The sequence below is a fragment of the Rutilus rutilus genome (assembly GCF_951802725.1).
Source record: "Rutilus rutilus genome assembly, chromosome: 16".
Taxonomy (NCBI): Eukaryota; Metazoa; Chordata; class Actinopteri; order Cypriniformes; family Leuciscidae; genus Rutilus; species Rutilus rutilus.
Window position 1 is genome coordinate 5329128 of NC_140224.1, and position 25849 is coordinate 5354976.

A 25849-nucleotide genomic window follows, 5' to 3' on the forward strand; every position below is an offset into this window, starting at 1 on the left:
TGTTCCTCAATGTGGGCCTCTGACGAGAGTTCACGGGAGCGCCAGGACGCATGCGCGAGAACTGAGCTTAAATACTCCCAAGGAGTGAGCAGTCACAGAGCCCGTCTACGGACCACCATCCTATTAGACATTCTCTGGCAGTCAGTAACAAGTAGTAGTAGAAGAAGAACGCCGTAAACTCAGTTCTCGCGCATGCGTCCTGGCGCTCCCGTGAACTCTCGTCAGAGGCCCACATTGAGGAATACTAATAGTTGGATAAAGTCGTTATTTTTGTTGTTTTTCCGCACAAAAAGTATTGTCGTCGCATGATAAACTTAATGTGGTGCCACTGTAGTTACTTGGACTATTTTAACGATGTTTTAATAACTATTCTGGGCCGGTGAGTTTCGGTCACACTGGAAGCCTATGGAGGAGTCAAAATTCTGTCAGATTTCATCAAAAATATCTTAATTTGTGTTCCGAAGATGAACGAAAGACTTACATGGTTGGAACAACATGAGGGTGAGTAATTACTGACAGAATTTTCATTTTTGGGTGAACTAACCCTTTAACGCTACGTCGTTCTTAAGTTATAAGCTGTACCTTATCGTTAATACGTGTTTCCCGAAACGTTCTTAGTTAAGTATACCTTCTGTAAGTCATACGTTCGGAAGGTTGGTCTGGACCACTCTTAGCTTTACCTTATCACTGTTGCAGGTCTATACGAATATAATTCAGAAGTTTTAATACACCCAGACAGCGTTCAATTAGGCGAATTCAAGTGTTTTCATGCAAAGAATAAAATTGTCATTACACTGATTGATTGTTGTCAGATTTTTTATTATACACTGCTCAAAAAAATAAAGGGAACACTTAAACAACACAATGTAACTCCAAGTCAATCACACTTCTGTGAAATCAAACTGTCCACTTAGGAAGCAACACTGATTGATAATCAATTTCACATGCTGTTGTGCAAATGGAATAGACAATAGGTGGAAATTATAGGCAATTAGCAAGACACCCCCAATAAAGGAGTGGTTCTGCAGGTGGTGACCACAGACCACTTCTCAGTTCCTATGCTTTCTGGCTGATGTTTTGGTCACTTTTGAATGCTGGCGGTGCTTTCACTCTAGTGGTAGCATGAGATGGAGTCTACAACCCACACAAGTGGCTCAGGTAGTGCAGCTCATCCAGAATGGCACATCAATGCGAGCTGTGGCAAGAAGGTTTGCTGTGTCTGTCAGCGTAGTGTCCAGAGCATGGAGGCGCTACCAGGAGACAGGCCAGTACATCAGGAGACGTGGAGGAGGCCGTAGGAGGGCAACCATCCAGCAGCAGGACCGCTACTTCCGCCTTTGTGCAAGGAGGAGCAGGAGGAACACTGCCAGAGCCCTGCAAAATGACCTCCAGCAGGCCACAAATGTGCATGTGTCTGCTCAAACGGTCAGAAACAGACTCCATGAGGGTGGTATGAGGGCACGACGTCCACAGGTGGGGGTTGTGCTTACAGCCCAACACCGTGCAGGACGCTTGGCATTTGCCATAGAACACCAAGATTGGCAAATTCGCCACTGGCGCCCTGTGCTCTTCACAGATGTTGCAGGTTCACACTGAGCACATGTGACAGACGTGACAGAGTCTGGAGACGCCGTGGAGAACGTTCTGCTGCCTGCAACATCTGTGAAGAGCACAGGGCGCCAGTCCTAATAAATGCAATTTCAACTATTTCTGAAGTGCTTCTTTTATAAAGAACACCGCTTTCTCACATAAACAGCCCCCCTGCAAGAGAGAATAATTGATTCTCGAGCCATCGATATCAACCAATTCAGCAGCATCGCCACGGACAGCACCGGGTAACGTCGTACGCAAGGAGATATATCTTAAGCAGCTTCCTAAGGTATGGTTTGGGGAACATGCCTAGAAATGGTATACCTTCAGTTAAGTTATACCTTAAGAGTCTTCGTAGCGCGCCAAGAGACAACGTTATCGGGAAACCCAGCCCAGATTTAGTGTAAATCTTACTGATGATGCATTATTTTTACAAGCAAGCAGATAAGCCCAGAATATGAACACAAGTACACAAGTATTTTTATCAATAAGGAGGTGTATACTGAATTTGGTCCTCCAGTATCACTGTCTTAATGCATTAAGCCACATACGCATTTTCTTAATAATTGTTTTCAATGGGACAACGCTTAACATGCAAGTTAGCGTGTTGCGTTCATATTCTGGGCTCATCTGCTTGCCTGTATATAGTATGTATTAGTATAGCATACAAGTACAAAACTGGTAAGAATAACTTGCGAGTAGCAAGGGAAATCCTAGTTATGCCCATAACAAGTGGGTGTTACTATAGTACACTAATTAACCTGCCGATATTTGTCCAATCATTTTCAGATCTCACCTCATAAATGCTAATGCTGCATTTCTTATCATTGTTGGACTCGTTCCTGCGCTCCTTCAGGATATTCTGCAGCAGTTTGCCGACCTGGCTGTTGTCAGGGATGGAGTTGTAAAGATCTTCCAGTTTTTCGTAGGTCAGGTAGTTCAAAATGTTCAGACCATGATCAATGAAGAGACGCACAAACTGGGGTTTATTGTTCATCAGCGCGTCATTCATGGAATCTTTCAGATCAGCGTACTGCATGTGCCAGGAAAGAAATACCAGGTTATCACCACATACCAGAAAAACTGCTCACCGAGACTGCATTTATTTGATCAAAAATACAGTAAAAACAGTCTTATTGTGAAATATTACTACTATTTAAAGGGGTCCTATTATGCTTTTTCACTTCTTCAACTTTAGTTAGTGTGTAATGTTGCTGTTTGAGCATAAAAAAGATCTGCAAGGTTACAAAGCTAAAAGTCCACTCCAAAGGGAGATATTTTATTTAACAGAATCCACTTTACAAGAACTACAACGAACGACTCGTTTGGACTAGAACGCGTTTTTTCCGGGCTTTGTGAAGTCATAATGATCCTCATTTAAATAATCCCCGCCCTCCGAATACGCAGAAAAGCGGACGAGGCCTGGTTGAGCTGTGCTAGAGAAGACAGTGTGGTCGCTGTCAAAGAGTTTTTTCCACTCCGTTTACAAAACTCATTATATATCCATTATTTATATCCAATGTTGACAAACTTAGAGTGGATAAAATTGATTTTAACCACTGCTCCTGAACATTATAACCCCAATGTTTATCTGTGCGCAGCACATGTTACAGAGAACAGCTTCCAGGAATTTATAGAGTACAATGCAGGCTACGCACAAATGCATCTCCTCAAATGGAGCAGTTTCCACTTTGTCAGGACAATCTGTTGTTTGTGGATCACAACATTTAAGTATGTCTTATTATTCTAGAGTTTTCTATTAACAGTTCCAATGCCAGTTCCAATGTTGTTGCCTCGATGTAAACAAAAGGCAAAGCTGTTTGCTCCGCTCACCCTCTAGCCAACATAAGTGTTGATATAGACTGAAGCGTTTCCATTACAGATTTGAGCAAAACTTTAGCGATTTTTTCTAAATGTCGATTATAAACCATTGCGAAATGATGGTGTTTCCATTAACCGATGTTATGTGACTAAAACGTCATTTTTTCCTCTCGCGATAAGTCATTCCAACAATCATGGCAACGGGTGTTGGTAGGTTTTATACCAACCATCGCACTAGCCATTATTTTCAATCGAAGGAGCCGTATGTGTGTTATCCAAGCATTAATGGTAAGGAAAGCCCCTTATACTTGTGAGGGGCACATATAAGGTGTTTCTCCTTCATATCTGCTTCAAGCTCTTGATTGTGGCATTTCTTTGAGGTTTAGAATCCAGTATTCCTGTAATTCTTTTGTCTTTTATGAGTTTAATAAAGAACTCTGTCTCGTCTTCTGTCCAAACATACCGCGCCATCTATGTCAGGTGACCTGTAAATATTCCGAAATATTCCTTTTTCGAATTGCCTGGAAAACCACCTCTTATCAGGCGAGCGTAAAACCTTTTTTTGCGATAAATGGGTTTTTGCAAAATTGACGTGTTTACAATTCGCAATTTCAATTTGCGCAATTTGAAGTGTAATGGAAACACGGCTAGAGTTTACTGTAGCTTTTGTAAGGTTGTTACGCTCCTTAGGAAAATTAGCCATGGCTTTGTTATCGATTACTGTTTGTATTACCATAGTTTTCTGACAAGTATCATGATTAAATGATGTATAACTTTGCATCTAAAATGTTTATATAAAAAATTAAATAAAAAAAACATACCACTCTGAATGCATGAAAGCATATTCTTTTACACCCCAAAAACTAAATCAAGACTAAGTATAAGGTCATAAAAGGACCCCTTTAAAATAACTGTTTTCTATTTGAATAGATTTTAAAAGGTAATTTATTCCTGTGATCAAAGCTGAATTTTCAGCATCATTACTCCAGTTTTCAGTGTCACATGATCCTTCAGAAATCAGTATAATATGATGATTTGCTGCTCAAGAAAACACTTCATATTATAATGACTGTTGAAAACAGCTGTGCTGAATATGTATTTACTGTAACTTTTGATCAATTTAACGTGTTTATTGTCTTGTTTTAAAATCTTTCTTTAAAAAATAAACGTATTGACCACAAATATCTGAATTTGAACAGTAGTGTATTTAAACATTTTATCCCTCCTTTAGATATTTAAAATTTTGCCACTTTATCCAAATTGACTTTGAGGTATACTTGTAATCAGTTCAAGTATTCTCTGGAAATCAAACCCATGACTCTGGCTTTTCGAGAGCCCTGCTGTACTGTTTAAAGTACAGGAGCACTCGACAACTAGCCCTAGTTTAAAAGCTCATTTACAGTATATTTCCCACAATCCTCTACCTTCCAGTTGATGTTTCCATTGAAGAGTTCACTTTTGGCAATGTCCACTCTGTTCCATGTTACAGCAAGCCTCAACTCATCAGTATAGGGATTAGAATTGCCCATAGCATGTTTTTTACTCGCTAACACACACACACACACACACACACACAAAGAGAGAGAGAGCAAATTTTTTTAGATTGAATGAATAGGTCCACTGTAGACCGAAGGGATTTCAAGTTGAAGAGTTGCAGAAACACTGTAATAAACAGTTTAAAGTTTACCTTTAACAAGGACTTTAAGCATCACAGTGTCAAAATCATCCGCTCCTTCCTGTTCCGCGTTATAAATGCAGATGAGGTCTTTGTTTTGGTAGATGCTTAAAACCTTTCAGGAACCAGCCAAGCAACAACAAGAAGAAAAAACAGCACTAAAAAAAACAATTCAGTTTTAGGATTTTGATGTTATATGATCCAGTAAAGAGTGTAACATTTACCCTGTCAACTTGTTTGTCCATCTCCAGCTCTGAAGGAAAGTATATCTTTAGTTTCTCCGCCAATCGTTCTCTAAGCTCCATGTTGGGAGTCCCTTCCTCCTTCTCTGCTCCTCCAGTTGAGGGCATCGGAGCAGATTGCACGTTCTCCACGATGTCACACACAAGATTGGCAAGCCCCCCCGAACCAGCCAGGACCAACCAGGGCATGGAATTCTTCAGAGAGATATCTAATGCCTGAAATGAAGAAACATTGTAAGAGAGAATTGAGAGATAGGACTGAGGACGTTGTGCATGTAATTAAACTGGAATCTGCTCACCTCCAGCATGGAAGCTTCTCCAGATATCAGCATATTCAGAACAGGAATGTCAATACTTGCACTGCCTGCACATGAGATTGCGTTTTAGCAATTGCATTCAAGTATATAGTCCTCAATGCTTTTATTAAACAGGTCTGTGTTTTATGATTTAATACAAATTTAAATAAACTTGACCAATTTAATCAAGTTTTTAAAATGTAATCGAATGAAAAACAGCAATCAATTTACAACAAAACACTGCATTTGTATTTTTTTTTTTTTTGTCAAATAAGACGCTGTAAAACAAAACTGTGTAAATTTAAAACATAGATGAAAAAAAATTATTATTCCTTTAAGATATTCTATGAACCCTCTATGATATTCCTTAGAAATATGATTATTATTATTATTACTTTGAGAAGTACATTTTAGTATACAGAAGTGATATATTTCTGTCATAATTTCTTGAAGTTAAACCGAACTTTTATTTTTGACAGTTTGTCGTGAATATCTTTCAGTTTTAGTTTAGTTTCAGTGAAATTTAGGGCTGTCCCCGACTATGGATTTTCATAGTCGAATCAGAATCGTCATGTCTTGCCTATAGTCGACTAATAGTCGAATCATGTGTATGGGGGCGGGGCTTTAACGTTTCAAAGCCGCGATGTACAGAAAATCACACAAAGATATAGAAGAAAATGTATAAAAACATTTTGGATCAATAAAACTAAGAAATAACATAACTCCAGAAAGGCCACACTGCAGACAGGATTTGCATTTCACATGCAAATCAAATTAAATCGGCTAAATTACCTGTGCGAGCAGGCCAGCCTACAGCACAACATCGATCCCAGATAGCAAAAAATATCGGCACGGCTTCTTTTTGCCGCCGGCCCCAAGCTGTCGGCCATAGGTGCGCCCCGCTGGCGGCGATGAAACGTTTGCCGCCGAATACGTCACTCCCATTTCTTGCGAGATGCCGCCGGCGAACAGCCGCCGGGCCGCCGACTTCATTCTCTCTGGCGGTTGCCGCCGTCTAAACGAACCGCGGCCGGCTGGCGGCAAGCCGCTTTGAAATCGACCAGCCATGAGTGAAACTGACAGCATACTTTTCACATTTAAAGCGATTATAATATAATTATTATGTGAATTATATAAATTTTTGTTGTTGCTCCAAAGCCATTAGGGGTTATAACAGATTTGACTCTGATTCCATGATAAGGTTTAGGAAATTACATTTAAATTACTTTGAAACTCTGAAGCGATAATATGTAAAATATATAGAATTATTTTATTCACTTAAGGTGACAATTCTTTACATTTCTTTGATTTATGCACAATTTGAGATGCACCAATAGACCAAAAAGAATTCCTTTTGTAAAACTTTCTTGGCAATAAATATCTTTCTGATTCTGATTAGTTTTTAAAATAAATATTTCATTCATGGTATGAACAATTTAGCAGAATAAATGGATGAAGTTAGATTTTTCACCAATGCTTGAAATCAGTGAACAGTGAAAGACATCTGCAACTTGGCCAAAATCTTGGGTTTGCTTTATATTTTTTTATTAATTTGCAACCATGGTAATAGCCTATCTATCATAAACATGAAAATCTCTGTTTTGACCTGAAGGATAAACTCAACGAAAAAGCTAAAATCTCCTCTGGTTTCACAGCTGCGCTGGAAGATTTGTGAAATATTTAGGAATATTTTGTCTGTGTAAATGTCGTTTTATGTCTTTCATTTTTTTCCAACCCTGGTTTTTTTTTTTTGACCTTTTACATGTATAAGGGATTAATTTGCAATTGCGACCTGTACAAATGTTTAAGAAAGTGTTAAAGTCCATGTAAAGGCAATGCAAAAAAAAAAAAAAAAAAAAAAAAAATTCTAAACACATTAGAAATGTTAGAAATGTATTGCTTAAACACATTACAAAGACTGTGACCTGTGAAGTACTGAATTGTGGAGTTAGACTGTTTTATAGTTTTTCACCATTGTGTGTTCAGGATTTTTTTGGGCGGGGCTAAAACGGTGGCTCGATGACGCACTGGAGCCACTGAGGCTGGCCCCTCCCCAAACAATATAAGTAGAGCACATTCGCATCAGTTCACCGCGAGTTGCTGTCGACTACCATCGTTTAAGTAAGTACATGGTTCCTTTTTGTTTAACGCAATATTATGTTTACATTGGTTTTAGTTTATCTTTGTAAAATCTGTAGTCATCTTTGTTCTTGCCTTACTAGTCAAGCTAAAGTAAGGCTAAAGTAAGCCTTGTTTACAAAGTTGCCGCCATGTTACAAATAACTTTCTGTAATAGCTAACGTTACTTAGTTTCTTCCAGCCGTTGAGTTTTTCTTTTCTTCTAAGATACGAATGTTTATACGAGTGTGAGTACGTATGTGTTTTAAGTTAGTTTTGGTCAGTCGAATTAACTACGTCAAGTCAAGTGTGGATCCAGCAGTAGGTAGCGAAATCTACGACAAGAAAGACAGATCAGTATAACTTGTGTTGTTTTCTAACTAAACAGAATGGTGTATATACCATTAGGTTGTTTTCATTAGGGTGTTTTCATTTGTTTGTTCCGACACGCACGCTGCTAGTCTAGTTCAGTGTTAGCTAACACATGCTGTTTCACCTTTTTTACACACTGAGTTCAAGCATGTTCTACATGTTGAAATGTATCTAGCTTCAGTAGGTAGCCAAAGCTTTACATCTAGAAAGACTAAGTTTAACTTCTGGTGTTTTCTTACACAATAACGTTGTATATAGGTTGTTTAAATGATTTTGTTTGTCTGAACAAATAGCTGCTAGTCCAGTAGCTAGAGTGGCTAGCAAGTGTTAGCTAACACATGCTGTTTTGCCTTTGTTACAGTACACACTGAGGTTAAGCAAAGTTGTTAGTTACGTACATGTAGAAATGTAACTAGCTACTGTAGGTAGCCAAAGCTTTACATTTGAAAAGACTAAGTATAACTTTTGGTGTTTTCTAACAAAGCAGAATGATGTATATAGGTTGTTTAAATTATTTTGTTTGTCAGATCAAAGTATGTTGCTAGTTCAGTTCACAGTGTAGCTACAGTGGCTAGCAAGTGTTAGCTAGCACGTGCTGTGCTGCTACTGTACTTTAGGATTATGATGAGTTATATTTATCTGAACTGCTGTACTTTTTATGTTTGAGAACAGTGCTGTGTTCACTTGAATCACTACACTGAATTAGTATTTTTTTTTTATTATTATAATTTTTTTATACAATTTCACTGTTCCACATTTGGCTGATCATCTTTTTCCCCTACAGCATAGCTACTGTATATTCCTAATGTTAACAATGTGGTTTTGTTCACATTTTCTTGCAGTTACCTTGACCGGAGCATTACTGATTAACTTCACACAAGAGACCTACTGTTGGACAATCGTTTTGGCTTTAAAGGTAAATGCATTGTTAGTCACAATGTCTAGTTACTGGGCCAAAAGGAGACGAATATTGAAAGGAGTTGAGAGGGACAAACAGGAAATTGCAGCTGCAAACGATGCTCTACTTGCTGTTATTCCTGACTTTGACCAAGTAAATCCTCCTGTTAATGAACATCAACATGGAATGGCTACAACAAGCCATGGACAAACTGTAATCCCTGAAGCACAGGAATTAACTGTTGATGAGGTATATGAACCTGGTGACATTTTTTCCTCAAGCACAGAAGATAGTGAAGAGGAAGAGGATTGCCTAAGGACACAATTGGCAGGCTGGGCTATTGACAACATGATCCCCCATGTGGCACTTGGTAAGCTTTTAACCATTTTGTCCAAGGATCATCCAACTCTTCCTAAAGACCCAAGAACCCTTCTGAAAACAGTGACTTGTGTTAAAACAACAGAACTCTCAGGTGGTGTATACCATCACTCTGGAATTGAAAGTGGAATACTATCACAGTTTTTAGTGTCTCCTGAATTGCAGAAGTTGACGTCAGTTTCAATGCAAGTTAATGTTGATGGACTTCCACTTTTCAAAAGCTCAAATGCCCAGTTCTGGCCAGTTCTTGGTTTAATTGAGCAATACGTGGGTAATGTCCAACAAAACAAACTTCCATTTGTCATTGGTCTCTATTATGGGAAGAAGAAGCCAAGCAGCCTTCACTTTTTGAATCCTTTTGTAGAAGAGGCACAGCGACTTGAAGCGGAAGGAGTTCTGTTTGAAAGGAGAGCACTTCCTTTCAAAATATCAACATTCATCTGTGACGCCCCTGCTCGTGCACTTGTTCGAAATGTGAAAGGTCACAGTGGATATTATGGGTGTGACAAGTGTGTTCAAAAGGGGGTCCACTACGAGAACAGGATGACCTTTCCTCTAACAGATGCTGCTCTAAGATTAGACAATGCAGTCCGTGACGAACTTTCTGATGACAGTCATCAGTGTGGAGAAACGCCATTGGAATTGTTGTCTGTTGGTTTGGTCACCCAATTCCCACTGGATTATATGCATCTGGTATGCCTTGGAGTGACAAGAAAGTTGTTGCATCTTTGGCTAAAGGGACGGCGGCTGACAAGATTTTCGCCCAGCATGGTAAAAGAGCTCTCCAGAGTACTCCTGACCTTCACACCTCATGTTCCGTGCGAGTTCAACAGGAAGCAACGATCCATGGAAGATGTTGAGCGTTGGAAAGCTACAGAATTCAGGCAGTTCCTCTTGTACACTGGACCAGTCAGCTTAAAAGGCCTTGTACCAACTCAAGTGTACAACAACTTCATGCTGCTTTCAGTTGGCATCACCATCCTACTGAATGTGTCCCTGTGTGCTGACCTTGCAGACTATGCACACGGACTATTGGTTCTCTTTGTTGATCACTGCAGCAAGCTTTATGGAAAAGAACATGTGACATACAACATGCATGGATTGGTGCACCTCAGCCAAGATGCCAAAAAGTATGGTGTTCTTGATAACATCTCATGCTTTCCATTTGAAAACTTCCTTGGGCGTCTGAAGAAACTGTTGCGCAAGCCTACACAACCACTGGAGCAGGTTGTTCGCCGATTGTCAGAGAGAAGTCAGCACAGAAGAACAAACATCTCCAAAACAAGGTCCTTGAGGGAGCACAATCATGGACCACTTCTCAATGGTCTTTCTGTGAAAAAGCAGTATGAGGAGTGTTACTTTCAAGACTTTGTTGTGAAATGTTCGGAGGGAGACAACTGTGTCCTGTTGGAAAATAAGGACATAGTAGTTATACAGAATGTCGTCGTTGATGAAATGGACAACACTTTGGTCATCTACAAGAGGTTCCGGAACGTGGTCGATTTCTTTACTTACCCTGTAGAGTTGCCGAGTTCTGCTTTAATGTCAAAATGTACATATTACACCTGGTACATATTACACCTGGTATTCTGCACTTTCTTTGATACCAAAGATCTCAATTACTTCATACACAATTTGCTGCTTATTTCATTGTTACAGTGCTTAACTATTCTATTTTTAAATATAACTTGTAAATCCTAGATTATACCTCTAATACTTGATATATGCACATTATCTGGTACCAAATATTCTACTTACCGTGACTTTAGTATTGGCTTATTTCATTCCGTCAGTGCTTAACGATTCTATTATAGTTTGTAAATCCTATTTCATACCTGATATTTGATATTGCACATTAACTACTAGTAAAATTCTACTTTCATTCCATCAGTGTGCTTAACTGTTTTTCTATTAAAAATAGCTTGGAAATCCTATTTCATATCTCTGATACTTGATATTGCACATTACCTGGTACCAAATATTCTACTTACTGTGTTAACATTAGCTTTTTTCATTCCGTCACAGTGCTTAACTGTTATTCTATTGTTAAATGTAGCTTGTAAATCCTTGTGCCACAGGTCAGCATTGCAGTTATAATGGTCTGTTCTACTACTGTTTTTACCTCAGTATTTTTATAGATACATTTTATATATTTATATATACACCAAGTTTTGTTTATCACAGATACAAGAGACACAGATCTTATTGCAGCACAGTGTAAATATTGTGCCCTAGGTCAGCAATGCCATTATAATGGTAGGCTATATTCTTCTCCAGAGCTTTACTCTAAATTATTACCACTTATCCTATTGTTAGAAATGGCTTGTAAATGTGATGTTATACCTTGATTTATTTGGTATCCTGCACATTCTTTGGTACCAAATATCCTCATTACTTGTTATAATGTTTACTGGTAATTATTTTCACCCCAGAGCTGACCTCTTTATATTAACAATTATTGAAAGTGTTATAATGTACTTGTAAGGCTGATTTGTTTAACCAAAATTTTATTGGAAACCTGCATGTTCTTTAGTGTGTGTATTATTTTTATATATAGGCTATATATATATATATATATAGGCTATATATATTTTTTTTGTTATTTATATTTCAGTGGTCTGACACATCTTGTTTAAATGACAGTTACTGTACTTTGAAATGTGGAATAAAAATGCCAAATGGATATTTGTCTGGTTTGAGCAATCATTATTCTTGATAAACTGCATGCTATAAATATTAAATATTATATATAGCCAGAATAAGTGGCGGCAGATCGCTCGAAAATAGCGCTTGCCTCCGGCGGGCCGCGGAAGGGCCGCCTTCAATATAAAGGCGGCGGAACGGTGGTTGGCCCGCGGGCCGGCCGCGGAACGAAGGCGGTAGGAAGGCGGCTGCCGCTTTTAAAAAGCGGCTGCCGCCGGCGGTGCGCCGTCCAACGTGTTTGCGATGTCGCCGTTCTGCCGCTTCTACTGCCGCCGGAGCGCCGACGGTGGGCCGCCGACTCATTGCTATCTGGGATGCACCGAAAAAATAAACAATTAATTTACTAAAATTAAATTAGAACAGAATAGGCCTATACCTTTCTAATAAATAAAAAATACAAAACGAAATAAATTAGAATCAAGTCACAAGATGAGGAGCAAATGTGTGCAAAATGCCTAAAGTGCAGGGGAACATATATTCAAAACACAAGCCATAAATAGTTAGATTAGATAACCCTGACAGATTAATAAATAAAATAAAATAAAGAAATTATTAAAATAACGATAGTAGCCAGAATTTTCTACTTTGTCTTTTTAACTGCAGAAACAACAATAAATGCTAAACTGGAGGCAGTCTTTTTAGCTAAAAATGTTCACAGCATCCAAAAATCTAATTAGAACCGGCTGAAAAGTTTTGAAATCACTTGTACCCTACCTGATTGCGAGAACAAATCCAGCCTTTCACTCTGTCTGTGTCCGTTGGAGTCTTTTCAAATTGTGCGCGCGGATAAAATACATTCTAACGTGAAACCCAGTCAATGCGTGAAACATGTTAACGTTGGCCGGCAGAAGTGCGATAATGGTTTTCCTGATGCTAAATCCAGCCTTGGAGAATATCCTTTCTGATGGTGTACATCCTCACTTTAGATTTTCTTATCCCAGACATTGTTAAAGATTTAAATCCTTGCCGCGAAGACGCTCCTCTGTCGGTCACGGATCGAAAGTGAAACTTAAATCTGTCACGGGGTGTTTGGATTTATTCACGCACGTTAAAAAATATTTATTAAAAGCTTCTTTCTTTGCACATTTGTATATACAGCATTATCATAATAGGCTGAATATTAACGTATTGACATAAAAGCTAGTTCTATGAGAAATTGAGCGCCCTCATATAGCCAAAGTGGCATGATCCTCGTTTCATAACACCTCTGCGAAGATTCGAGTCATTCGACCATGAGATCGGTAGTCGAATCAGGCTCCTCCTATCGAAGCATCGAATCTTCGACTATTCGGGGTCACCCCTAGTGAAATTAGCAACATTCACTGGCTGGCTGTTGTCGCGTTTATTTCCGATGTGTGATAGACTGTTTGCAGGATATTCTGCAGCAGTTTGCCGACCTGGCTGTTGTCATACTTTGTCAAAATGAACCTTCACATGACCTTCTATGAACACTTTCTGAATGGTTCGCCTTTTAAACTAAAAGTTTGGTATTCTCTTGTAATACACCCAAAATAGCCATTAGGTGGCCAAAAATCTAAGCCTCCCTTGTTCAACCCAAGTATTTGCTAGTTACCGTGTTGCACTCCTGTTCAATGAAATAACTGCAATGAAACCATATTATGTAAACTCATCTCTACATCAGTAATATTCTATTAAACATAAGTATCTCATGAACGTCAAGTTTAATGCCGTAAAGCACGTAAGCACGTAAAATGCCCTAATAGCAGCATTTCATTTTGTACCTGTGCGCTGACGTGAAATGTAATCCTCCAGACGGGCTCTGAAGGCGACCTCACCACCTTTACGCCCTATGGTCCCATCATCCACCAGAAGGAACGCCTTGTGATTATTATCCAGATGGCAAGAGTCCTGTGCTCCGTTTTTGACAAAATACTTTGCAGGGAAACTTCCCTAAGAGAAAGAATGAGACACTGTTGTTCTGAAAGACCATATGCAAATGCACTGTGGAATGGTAGTTTATCTTCAAATTGGGAAATTGCATACACCAACTGCTCTATGCAGTACATAGCATGTGGAATTATTGGTACCCCTGAAAATTTTTATGAATAAAATATCTCCGAAGAATATACGATATTTACACATTTTTAGCACACCAGGGTGACTAGGAGCATGAAATTGTCGAGCCATGAAAAGTATAAATATGAGGTAACACAAAGGCCAAATTCCATAGATCATACATCAAAATGATTAAAGGGCCCCTATTATGGATTTTTGAAAATGACCTTTCATGTAGTGTGTAACATAGCTCTAAGTGAATGAAAACATCCTGCAAAGTTTTAAATCTGAAAGTGCACCGTATATAAAGTTATTGTCTTTCAAAAGTAAGAGTCGACTCTGAGTCAATTAAATGAATCGGTTTTCAAACGAGTCATAAGCCGTTTCGTTGTGACGTCAAGACGAAACATTAGCATATTGCTCGCCCACTTATTGCATGCGCAGACACCAGGGAAAACTTGAACCTCAAACACTGCAGCTGATTCCTGTGGATACTGGATAGCATCATGTCGAGAAGACGGCACTGTGCTCTACAATGTGAAGGTAAAGCCAGTTGTTGTTTTTTCACTGCCCAAAGACGAGCATGTTCAGAATCAGTGGTTAAAGTTAATCTTTACCATGATACCACAGCAGTATAATCCTAAGCTTTTGCTGTGTTCCCTTTATTTCACTGACGACTGCTTCTCAAATCTCGGAGTTCAATGCAGGATTCACAAACCGTTTGCTCTTGAAAGATAGTGTTCAAAATACTTAGTTTTGAGTTTTATATTGTGTAGGTCTCCTGCTAACTGGCTAACTCACGTTATTACTGTCTTACTGAAATACTTCTGCTAATCAGTTGTGGGCCACGATTACCTACAACTGTGTCTATTAATGCAGGTCGTTCTCATTACTAATATTTGTTTTACCAACGTTTATGCAACATCAGATCATTCACTCTAGAGCTCGGCTAATGTATACATTGCATACATGCACTGTTATTGATACAGTTTCCACGTGTTCACCGCAATACATTAGAAAAATACTCGGCTAATAAATTAGTACAAGTAAATGAATGGGTTTGTTGATGGACATGCACTTGTTAATGCTGATGGTGAGGAATTACAGTTGCAACATCTCATAATGTACCTCAAACTGAGTAGCATATCACTGAGAAACACTGAGTCCTGCTCGAGTCATCCTTGCGATGGAGGTTCAGGTTGAATAACTAGTTCATCCAGTGTTTCATCTTCTGACTCACGCTCGCATTGATATGGTAAAATAAAATTGACGTCATTGTTCGTTACTGTGTTTAGTTTATGGTGTAGGAAGCCTCAGGACAAGCAGAGCTGACGTTGTTATGGCAATGGGCGGTTTTGTTTTCAAACACGCTGTACACAGTAGGCCAATCACAACAGACTGAGCTGTCTGGCCAATCAGAGCAGAGTATATCGCGGAAAGGAGGGATTTAGAGAGATTGATTCATTTGACGAGTCGTTTGAGAGTCATTGAAAATGTGATGATGTGCAATTGTATATTATGAGGAAATTATTATTATTTTTTACCTTTGATGCATGTAAACATGTAGGAGACTCCACAACAACATTAGGAAACTTTAAAATAGCATAATAGGGGCCCTTTAAAAATAAATAAATAGAAGAATATCTAGTTCAGTTATGAAACTCTAGAGGCTGATAGGCTGATAGGTCCTTTACCGGCAGTCTGCAAGCAATCACACTATTGCCACATTGGCACAAGCTGATTGGCCTCTGCTGATCCTGCAGCCATATGATTGCTTGCTCTATGTTTAAATAGTCTGGTTCAGTGTTTGTTGTAACTAGTCCTGCATCGCCCTATCAGAGTCCCTCTGAAACCCTCCACCTCCCCCAGCTCCACCTGCCTAGATCTGCTACGGGACTTATGCATGTTTATTTATGCAGTAGCAGCAGCAGCATATCTTACATGCTCACAGCAGCGTGTCTGTGTATCTGTTAGCAGTAGCAAGTCCATATTCAATAACACGCTAAAACTTTTCCGGGATTTGTCATGACTGAAATGTAGTTCTGATGTGCAGCAAAAGATTGTTGAGCTTCACAAAATGAAACGTGGCTGTAAGAAAATAGCTAAAGGATTGAAAATTCCCATTTACAACATCAGGGCGATAATTAAGTTCCAAAACAGGAGATGTTATGAATCTGTCTGGAAGAGAATGCGTGTCTACATTGTCTTATACAAGTAAGGAGAATAGTTCGGGAGGCCAAAGACTCTTCAAGGATCACAGCTGGAAAATTGCAGAAATTAGTTGAGTATTGGGGTCAGAAAACCTTAAAAAAATAAGTTGTTTGAGAAAGGAAAAATCCTCTGCTCTCATCCAAAAACAAACTCCAGCATATTCAGTTGCCAGACATGACTGGAACAAAAAGAGCTTTTTGGCAGCAAACCCACCAGATTGGAGCACACATGCATAAAATGGTACCCCCATGTGTACAATTAAATAATAAATATAATGCTGTGAGCCTATTTTACTTCTGGAGGATCTGGACATATTTTTGAGATACATGGCATCATGGATTCAATCAAATACCAACAGATAAAAAAAAAAAATTCAAAACCTGACTGCCTCTTATAGAAATCTTATAATGGGCCATGGTTGGATCTTCCATCAAGACAATGATCCAAAACAAACATCAAAACCAACACAAAAATGGATCACTGATCACTGATCTCGTCAAGTGTTCTTCAGCCTCACCAGGATTTATAGGAGAAGAGCTGTTATCTTGGCAAAAGGAGGTTGCAAAAAGTATTGAATAAAAGGGAGCCAATAATTGTGGCTAATGTGTATTGGAGAAAAACATTTCATAATGAGATGTCCCCCACATTTTCCAACTGTTTTACTTCAATGATTTTTTTAAAAAAGAGATCAAAAGGATTTGTTAGGGTGCCAATGCTTCTGACCAGGACTGTTTATTTTTTTAAGTTGCGTTACCTCAGGGTTGACGAGCTGTTCCCGATTCTTCACCAGGCCCCAGGGAGCGATGCCAATAAGCACCACTTTACTAAGAGTGACAGAAGACGTTGCAGTGGCATAATCTTTCACAGCTTGTCCTACACACCTTCCGAGGCCTTCCATCAGCCCTCCGGTTATGATCCACGCACCTATATGTAATGTTAAAGGTGTTTGTAAGCCACATACAAAATCTACTTTTTTTTTATTTAATTGATGATATTTACTAGTCATAATTCTTATGAATTATTATATTTTATCATTTTTTATATATTCTTGCTGCTTTTGTTTTGTAAAACAAAAAGATTTTGTTTGATCTGCCACAGACCCAAACATTAAAAAAATATGAATTACGTAATATTTAGTTATTTATATTAATTATTATTATTGTTGTTATTATTATTATATTTCCATTAAATTGCTTTGTGCATAATTTTTTTTAGTGAAACGTAATCTTTTTTTACTATATACACACAGAGAAGAACTTGCTGGGCGACTTCCCAGACATACACCAGGTTGATGAAATAAATAGTCCTGCAGGAATTTATGGGTCTTTAATGACTTGCAGTTACCCTAGACATGAATGTATGATTCATACTTCTTGCATCTTGTCAGTTTACAATAGAAGGCAGAGTGAAAGTTTGCTCAAATCACTGTGGTCATGCAATTTTCGGTTGCTCATCGATCATTTCAGGTATGACATTTACGAACAAAGAGCTGCATGGCAAACCTTTTCACAAATCACATTCTGGCAGTAAATCAAAACTTCTACTCCGATATCACAACTTTAACACCGTTGTGAAAGTAACATAATGCAAACCTTTGTATAGCATGGAAATGTATGAAAAACATGAAAACAGATATGAATAATATTAAGTGTGGAGAGAAGACGATACCTGTACTCTGTGCAGCTTTAACCAGCCCCTGCCTCAGCACCTCTCGCACCCAGGTCTTGACCTCTGACTTCTTCTCACCACCAACCACTGACACCACCAGGTTGGGCTGCGGCAGTTTCCAATGCTCCCTCATGATATTGAAGACCCTGGAAGAATCAGCGGTGCTGGAGAGACGCAAAAACTGGGATAAAGAGAAGGGGATTGAGATCAAAACGGGAATCAATGACGAGAAGCAACTGTTAGTTACAGAAACAAGCTATTGATTTGTTAAATGTGGTTATTTCTTCAACTTTGGGCAATTTTTATGTCCCAAGGGTTGATTGATATTAAATATTTTTGTAATATGAAGACCCAAATTTAGGGTACGTTTACATGACAATGATGTACTAAAAATGGAAAAGTTTTTCCTTTGCATTTTTCACGTAGATCTCCGCTTCGTCATGCCCTGTGGCAATCCCTGCTGGACCCTTGAAAGTTACATCAACTTTGTGCTGTGGACGAATGACAAACCAGAGGATAACAGCAGCCTTGTCCAGCCACACCTCACAGATGTCATGCAACCAATTAAACACTTTTAAAGGGATACTCCACTTTTTTCGGAAATAAGCTCATTTTACAACTCCCCCAGAGTTAAACAGTTGAGTTTTACCGTTTTAGAATCCATTCAGCTGAACTCCGGGTCTGACGGTACCACTTTTAGCATAGCTTAGCACAGATCATTGATTCTGATGAGTCCAGTAGCATTTCTTTCAAAATGACCAAAGAGTTTCAATATTTTTCCTATTTAAAACTTGACTCTTCTGTAGTTAAACCGTGTACTAAGATCGACGGAAAATGAAAAGTTGCGATTTTCTAAGCCTATATGGCTAGGAACTACTCTCATTCCAGCGTAATAATCAAGGAACTTTGCGGCCGTAACATGAGTGCAGCAGGCGTAATGATATGACGCAGCGCCTGAAAATAGTCCCCAGCTCGGTAACTTCTTCCAACGTGACCGGGACTAAGTTTGTCTAACCTATTAGACCTATTTTCAGGCGCTGCGTCATATCATTACGCCTGCTGCACTCATGGTACAGCCGCACAGTTCCTTGATTATTACGCCGGAATGAGAGTAGTTCCTAGTCATATAGGCTTAGAAAATCGCAACTTTTCATTTTCCGTCGATCTTAGTACACGGTTTGACTACAGAAGAGTCAAGTTTTAAATAGGAAAAATATTGAAACTCTTTGGTCATTTTGAAAGAAATGCTACTGGACTCATCAGAATCAATGATCTGTGCTAAGCTATGCTAAAAGTGGTACCGTCAGACCCGGAGTTCGGCTGAATGGATTCTAAAACGGTAAAACTCAACTGTTTAACTCTGGGGGAGATGTAAAATGAGCATATTTCCGAAAAAAGTGGAGTATCCCTTTAACATAATCTTCTTCGTCGTCGTCTGCATCTACAACTTCGTGTGACAATTCTTTCTGTGTGGAGTTTGTATGTTCTCTCTGTGTTGACGTTGGTTTCCCCCAAAATCCAAAGATATACAGGACAGGTGAATTGGAGACTGCAAGTTTGCCTGTAGGTGTGAGTGTGAATATGAATGTGTGTGTGTGTGTGTGTGTGTGTGTGTGTGTGTGTGTGTGTGTGTCGTCCCTGTGATGGACCGGCCATCTGTCCAGGATGTTTTCCTGCCTATGACCCGAGATGATGGGAAAGACTCCAGTCTGCCCACGACCCTACACATGACAAGTGCTTTGGATGGATTAATGGTTGGATGGATGGATGGGCTACTCGTCTTTCCTCACCAATGTGTCTTCCTTGATCCATGCTTCCAAACAAAATCATTCTGAAGCCATCACGATTTACCAAAAGATGACTGAAAAAAAATACTACTGTAATAGAGACCAAAAATAGGACACCTGGGTTGGCTTTCAGATGATTTTGCAATTAGTTGTGTTTGTATTAATTATTATTTCATTTCATTGTAAATATTCTGCAAAGATTTTATATTTCAATATAATTCCTGTAAAAATGCACAGAGTTTGCCATCATTCTGATTTGAATGTGCTTATATCAGTTTTCAAAGCAGTGTGTTAGCATTCAAAAATGTGCTGACTGAGAATATATAGTGTTTGACAAAAGTGTTCATGGATTTTAGGAAATGTGGTCATTGAATGCATTTTGTGCGAAAGCAATGAAAAATGATTCACAGTTTGGTTTGCAAAGATTTCTGTTTCACTGAATGTGTGAATGGTTCTTGAAAATGTGGTTTCTGTATTGACCAAAGCTTGTTAGCAATTGAAAAAAAAACGTAGGTGAAAATTATTCATATAAATTTTTACACAAAATTCCAGCACAATATTAGAACAACTTTTTTCCCAGAAGGGTCTGGCTGCTTGAAGCGCAGGTGACTGAGTGTGCAAGTCTGAGAGTGCAAGTGCAAGTTGAAGCCAGCCGCTATTGGAAAGTTGGTTTGCTTGTTTACCAAAGTGTATTCTCTATAAGAATACATTTTCCATGTGATCCAGATCACTAATATATCTATAACGTTATAGCTCATATACAGCCCATCCACAATGGAGAGGTACTCACATAGCTGTGTCTCTTGCCGGCCCCAGCAAACTCCAGCTCTCCATAGGCGTCTGTCGGGTGTTCGGAGGAGTGCTGTGTGCTGTCCCAGTGACTGACCATGGCTGTGCTGAAGTTATCGCCCAGGGCCGCTGAGGGGTGTGTGTCTCGCGTGGACCCACACTGACACAGAGCACCATTGCTACAAAACAACAGACGGATCAGAAGGAATCTAACAAGACATACTGAATACTCACCAAGTCTGACATCTTACCTGAAAGAGTCCTCCACAAATGTTGTGCACACTCTCTTTTTAAAGAAATTTGGAATCCAGCTCTAAAATAAAAAAAAAAAATTTTTTTATGAATGCACTAAAAACATGATAGCTAGTACAACAGTGGTTTTGGACTTACGGTGACAATGTCACTAAGTTAGCAAGATCAAGCTAGTATATTAAGCTGATCATGTGATCTATTGAGGGAAAAATACTGAGTGCAATTTCAAAGCTTGTACCACTTTATCTTATCTAATGCTTTTGCGCAAGGAAGGTCAGAATGAGAAAATCACAAAACAGCTCACTTTAACTCATCATTAGATCCCCACCCATCCCTTTCATCAGGAAAGCAAGACAGACCAGTTTAGCCATTAAGGTGCTTCAGTGCTTTTAGATCATATGAACTGGGTTTTGTGTTTAGTTTCCCCGAATGCAACTTTGATTAAAATGATAATGTTTGATTTAATGATAAATTAGATTAACCTCAGGTTGTTACAAGGTGACTGTAAATCAGACTAAATTCCATAAAATAGTTGTTGTTCACTTAAAAAAATACAACAAATGTAATTGCACTGTAATACATGAATACTGCAGTTAGTAAAGTGAGACCATATGACAAAAGACGCACATGACACACACACACATGCGCACACACACACATGCACAGTCTTGTTTTAACCCATGGTATGTTGTTTTGAGGAACTCCCTGAAGTCCTGCTGCTGCTCAAAGCCAACACTGAATCTTAACGACACCGAATGCTTTACAATACTGAATCTTTAAGAACATGATATATGACAAGCATACAGCAAAAGCGTGTTTGTAACGACGATACAAAATCAAATGCGAAAAAAATGCGCTGCTGTTGTAGCCTTAGACGCTGTAATCAACTTTTGACAGACCTACCAGATCTGTTTTCGGCATCACGGCGACTCCACCTTGTTCAATGTCCCTTTCGTTCATCTTGGTTTGTTCATGGACTTTATAAAGTCGCTGTTAGTTTGTAGTAAGTTTCACTTCAGAGCGCTCTGCAGAAACGCGTAAGCTCCATTCGGTGAGAGGAAGTCCGGGATCGCTCGAGACTGTCGGGTTACCTGAGAAAACAGGTGGAACCAGCGCTCGCGCAGGGTGTGGCTACAGAGGAGATGGGGAAGTGTGTGTGTGCGTGTGTGTGTGTGTCAGTACTGACAGAGACAGTAGTGAGACAGTAGGTAACCTGTTAGACGAGACATAATGCTAATTTATGCTTGAATCAAAATTCGGTTTATTGTTCGCTACACAAAGGATTTGTCTAATCACCGTCAACAAAATGCCAGGTTATAATTGTTATATGTGCTTATTATGTTAGGAATAATTCAAGATAATTGTAACATTTAGATAATTTGAGTTATCTCAGTGCCAAAAAAGTGTCCTAATTTACCTGATGTAGCCTACAACGGAACTAAAATGGCAATATTGTTTTTCTTTTATAAATCTAAAAGTTTTATACATTTTATATTTTATAAAAATTGTGAGAAATGTTATTTATTTATTTCATAAAAATCATATTTTATTATTTTCATATATAGGCTATATATATATATATACAGAGAGAGAAAGAGAGAGAGATCAAAACAACATTTTAGATATTAAATTACAAATTACATTAAATGAAATATTGCACATGAAATATTAAATTACAATTAAGCAGGTTACATTAAATTAACTTTCCTCAATGCTGAAAGACATTTTACTCTAAATGTAAGGTAAAAGATGCCCCTCATCACCTATTTTTAATAATGAGATTAATAATAAATATAATAATAATAAAATATTGTATTATTTATTGTTTATTCAACTATGCCAAACATTTTGAGTGCCAAAATATTTGACAATCAAAAAATATATTTCTACACTGAATATCTAAATATAAAAAAATAAAAATAAAGTATTTTTTTATTCGCCAGATATTTTGGTACTCAAAATATTTGACATATTTTCCTTTAGTTAAAAGCCCCATTGTACCCTTCATATTCACAAGAGCAAAATGAATATGCCAAAGGAAGCTACCATGTTGGACAACACAAATTACAAACCATAAAGTTGTTACGTTTTTTATTAATTATACTTTTGTCACCTTTATATACAATTTTTAAATAGAATACATACAACTTTTATATAATAAGAGCAGCCTAAACAAAGTCTATCAAAGACATGCAATATCTTAGTAAATTAGTTAATCTAATATAGAATAGCTCTCTTATTTGAACATAGCAATATCCTGAGCAGTACCAGTCAAACACATTCTGTCCTTTGATGAATGAGCAGAAGCTCGTCTGGGATGTTTAGTCTCAGCGTCCGTATCCTGTTGGGTCGTTGGCCTTTTTGGATTCGTCTTTTCCGTTGCTCTGACCCATTCGGTATAACTTGTTGGCCAGGTTGTGTACCTGACATGTGCCAAGCTGACAGCCTCTCTGAGCCGCGCGCTTTCTGAGAGAGAGAAGACAAATGTCAATCCACAGGCTTCTGCATTTATACTGATCTATGATTTAAGATTCACTAATGCATTATTCAAATCAAAGGTTGTATTTGTTAACATTAGTTAATGCACTGTGAACTAGCATGAACAAACAATGAATTTTTATTAACAAAAATTTATAAATACTGTACCAAATGTATTGCTCATTGTTAGTTCATGTTAGTTAATGCATTAACTACTATTAATGAATGAAACCTTAATCTACCGATATTTGATATGAGGCACACTTTTTGTTTTTGTTAAAATTTGTTATTAACTTTAAACCCAAGCAGCAGACAAGGAAAACAAAAATATATATGTTTAGATTCTTGCATATAATATTTATACTCTACTGTTAAAAAAAAAAATGTAATAAGTACATCTTCTTTTCAGAAAGGGTGCATTAAATTGATCAAAAGTGACAGTAAATACATTTATAAAGTTGAAAATGTTTCAAAAAAAAAAAAAAATGCAGCCTTTAACATTTGAAGTATATATTCTTTGATAAATGTGATTAACTTACTCTCTGGCTTTTTGAAGGATGGTTTGTAGAATCAGAAAAGAGGCTGCGTCTGGATCGGGTTTGCTGGTGGTTTTGGTCTCCATTGATGGAGTCTCTCTGTCAGTGCCGACCAAGGTCACGTCCCTTGACCTCTGTATGCCCTTCACTAGTGAGAGGCTTTCTGTCTGTGTCCTGTACATGTGAAAATACTGTGTGAGATTATAGCACGTGGTCAAAATGTCCCTACGAGGATGGGAATACCAGAAATCCTTTTCCTTGTAGGGACATGTTTTGGTCCGCATTAGGAAAACAGCCTATAAACCAATCTAAAAATGCAAAACGTTTTCTGTGATGGGTAGGTCTAGGGGCAGGGTTATGTAAGGGAATTGAATATGAAGTTTGTACAGTTTAAAACCATTATAAGTCCCCACAAAACATGGAAACCCAACGTGTGTGTGCGTGTGTAAATGCACACACCTCCGTGTCTGTCTCACTTGTGTGGCTGTGTTCATCGGTATAGTCAGCAACAGCAAAACAGCCACTTCCATAATGGTATGACCTGTAGGGATGCAAATTACACACAATCAATCAATCAACCAATCAATAAATAAGTGTTATTTTAGTATCATTATATACACTGTAAAAATATACAGTGACACTTTATTTTAAGGTGTCTGTGTTACATTGTAACTATATATTTAAGTACTGAGTAATAGTAATTAACAACATGTACTTACTATTGGGTTAGGAATAGGGTTTGGTTTAGGGTTAGTTGTATGCAATTAAGCATAAATTTACTGTTATTATTATGGTAAGTGCATAGGACACTGTAAAACTTTTTCAGTGTACTATTATAGTTTTTGTTAATATATATATATATATATATCATATGTCATATCATATTTTCAATTTAATTTGAGTATTTTTTTTTATAAATAATAAAACTATATAGTTTTTTTTTTTTTTTTTGTGTTTAACTAAAAAAATTATTAAATATGCTTGCCAAGTGTTTTTTATTTATTTATTGTATTTTATGTCAGTTAATGTTTATTTTATATGTAAATGCTTTTCATGGTTTTATTTGATAATATAAAAGCGATCAATTGACATTACTTAAAAAATGCAGTAAACCTGTTGCCTTAAAATTAAATAAACTTCATGCTTAATTGAAAAAATGAAGTACTGTGGAATTGTCAAGTTCACATAACTTATTTTTTTCACTTAAGCATTAAGTTTATTTACTTAGTAATGTTAAGGCAACAGGTTTACTACATTTTTTAAATAAGTGACAGATAATATGCCTCGTCACTCTGTTCTCAATTAAATGCAACTATGTAATTAACGTTTTGTTGATCTCTTTAGGAACTCACCTTGCATGGAATGGAGACACTTGAGAAGACTTTTTGTCCTGACCATCAATCCTTAGAAACAGCGTCACACTGCTGAGGAAAACGGAATATGATCCACTTGGTCTTTGTCTATGAGAAAAGCATGTAAGTTCTACAGTTTCTTCTGCCTCCTCTGTGCTTATATGATAGTGGGAAGGGGGCGGGGCTACACAAGGGGGTGTGTCCTCACTGCTAATTGTAGTGGATTATAATATATTTGTACCTTTCTTCTTATAGACAAGTCTCCATTTCTGTTTAAACTGGGACAGATGTAACATCTAAATGATAATATATATTTTATGTTTCTTTCTCTAACCCTGACGCGGTCATACTTTCTACAATACCTTCCTCTTCTTATGACTCACCACCTCTTCACATCTCAACTGGCTGCTTGTTCCTGAAAGTTTTTTTCCCAGCTCTCTCACCTGCCGGAAAGCCATCTCTTAAAATAGCCCCTCCTCTCACACAGCTTTCCTTTATCGCTCCACTTTTCCTGTCGTTTTGTTCCCCTAACTTGAGTCACTCTTTTTTCCATGTCTTTCTTGTTTTTTTTTCTTCATGCCCCTGGCACTTCAGATCCTCTCCTGTTCTCTCAAAACTCCCGTCTGTGTTTTCAAGCGAGAATTTCTTTTTTGACGTGAGGATGCAC

The 25849-nt window shown here is 38.1% G+C and overlaps 2 protein-coding genes across 2 annotated transcripts in view; both read right to left on the reverse strand.

Moving 5' to 3' along the window:
* LOC311305633 (transient receptor potential cation channel subfamily M member 4-like) overlaps positions 1–21891 on the reverse strand; it is a 33821-nt gene extending 11930 nt beyond the window's left edge. The window contains exons 1-11 of the mRNA XM_084433441.1: positions 21720–21891; positions 20816–20877; positions 20566–20743; positions 17989–18169; positions 17075–17244; positions 13836–14004; positions 5628–5692; positions 5311–5544; positions 5099–5201; positions 4836–4957; positions 2387–2623 (exon numbers count right to left, since the gene is read on the reverse strand). Coding sequence (XP_084289567.1) covers positions 2387–2623; positions 4836–4957; positions 5099–5201; positions 5311–5544; positions 5628–5692; positions 13836–14004; positions 17075–17244; positions 17989–18169; positions 20566–20743; positions 20816–20877; positions 21720–21776 — 1578 coding nt within the window. The 5' untranslated portion in view covers positions 21777–21891. The remainder of the gene's footprint in view (positions 1–2386; positions 2624–4835; positions 4958–5098; positions 5202–5310; positions 5545–5627; positions 5693–13835; positions 14005–17074; positions 17245–17988; positions 18170–20565; positions 20744–20815; positions 20878–21719) is intronic.
* A 1038-nt stretch (positions 21892–22929) lies between these two features.
* LOC311306512 (uncharacterized protein) lies at positions 22930–25303 on the reverse strand. Its single transcript, XM_084434950.1, has 4 exons — positions 25183–25303; positions 24290–24371; positions 23834–24004; positions 22930–23282 (listed from the first exon to the last, which is right to left on the reverse strand). The coding sequence occupies exons 1-4, from the start codon at positions 25226–25228 to the stop codon at positions 23144–23146; spliced, it is 438 nt and encodes a 145-aa protein (XP_084291076.1). The 5' UTR covers positions 25229–25303; the 3' UTR covers positions 22930–23143.
* Between the last annotated feature and the right edge of the window lie 546 nt (positions 25304–25849).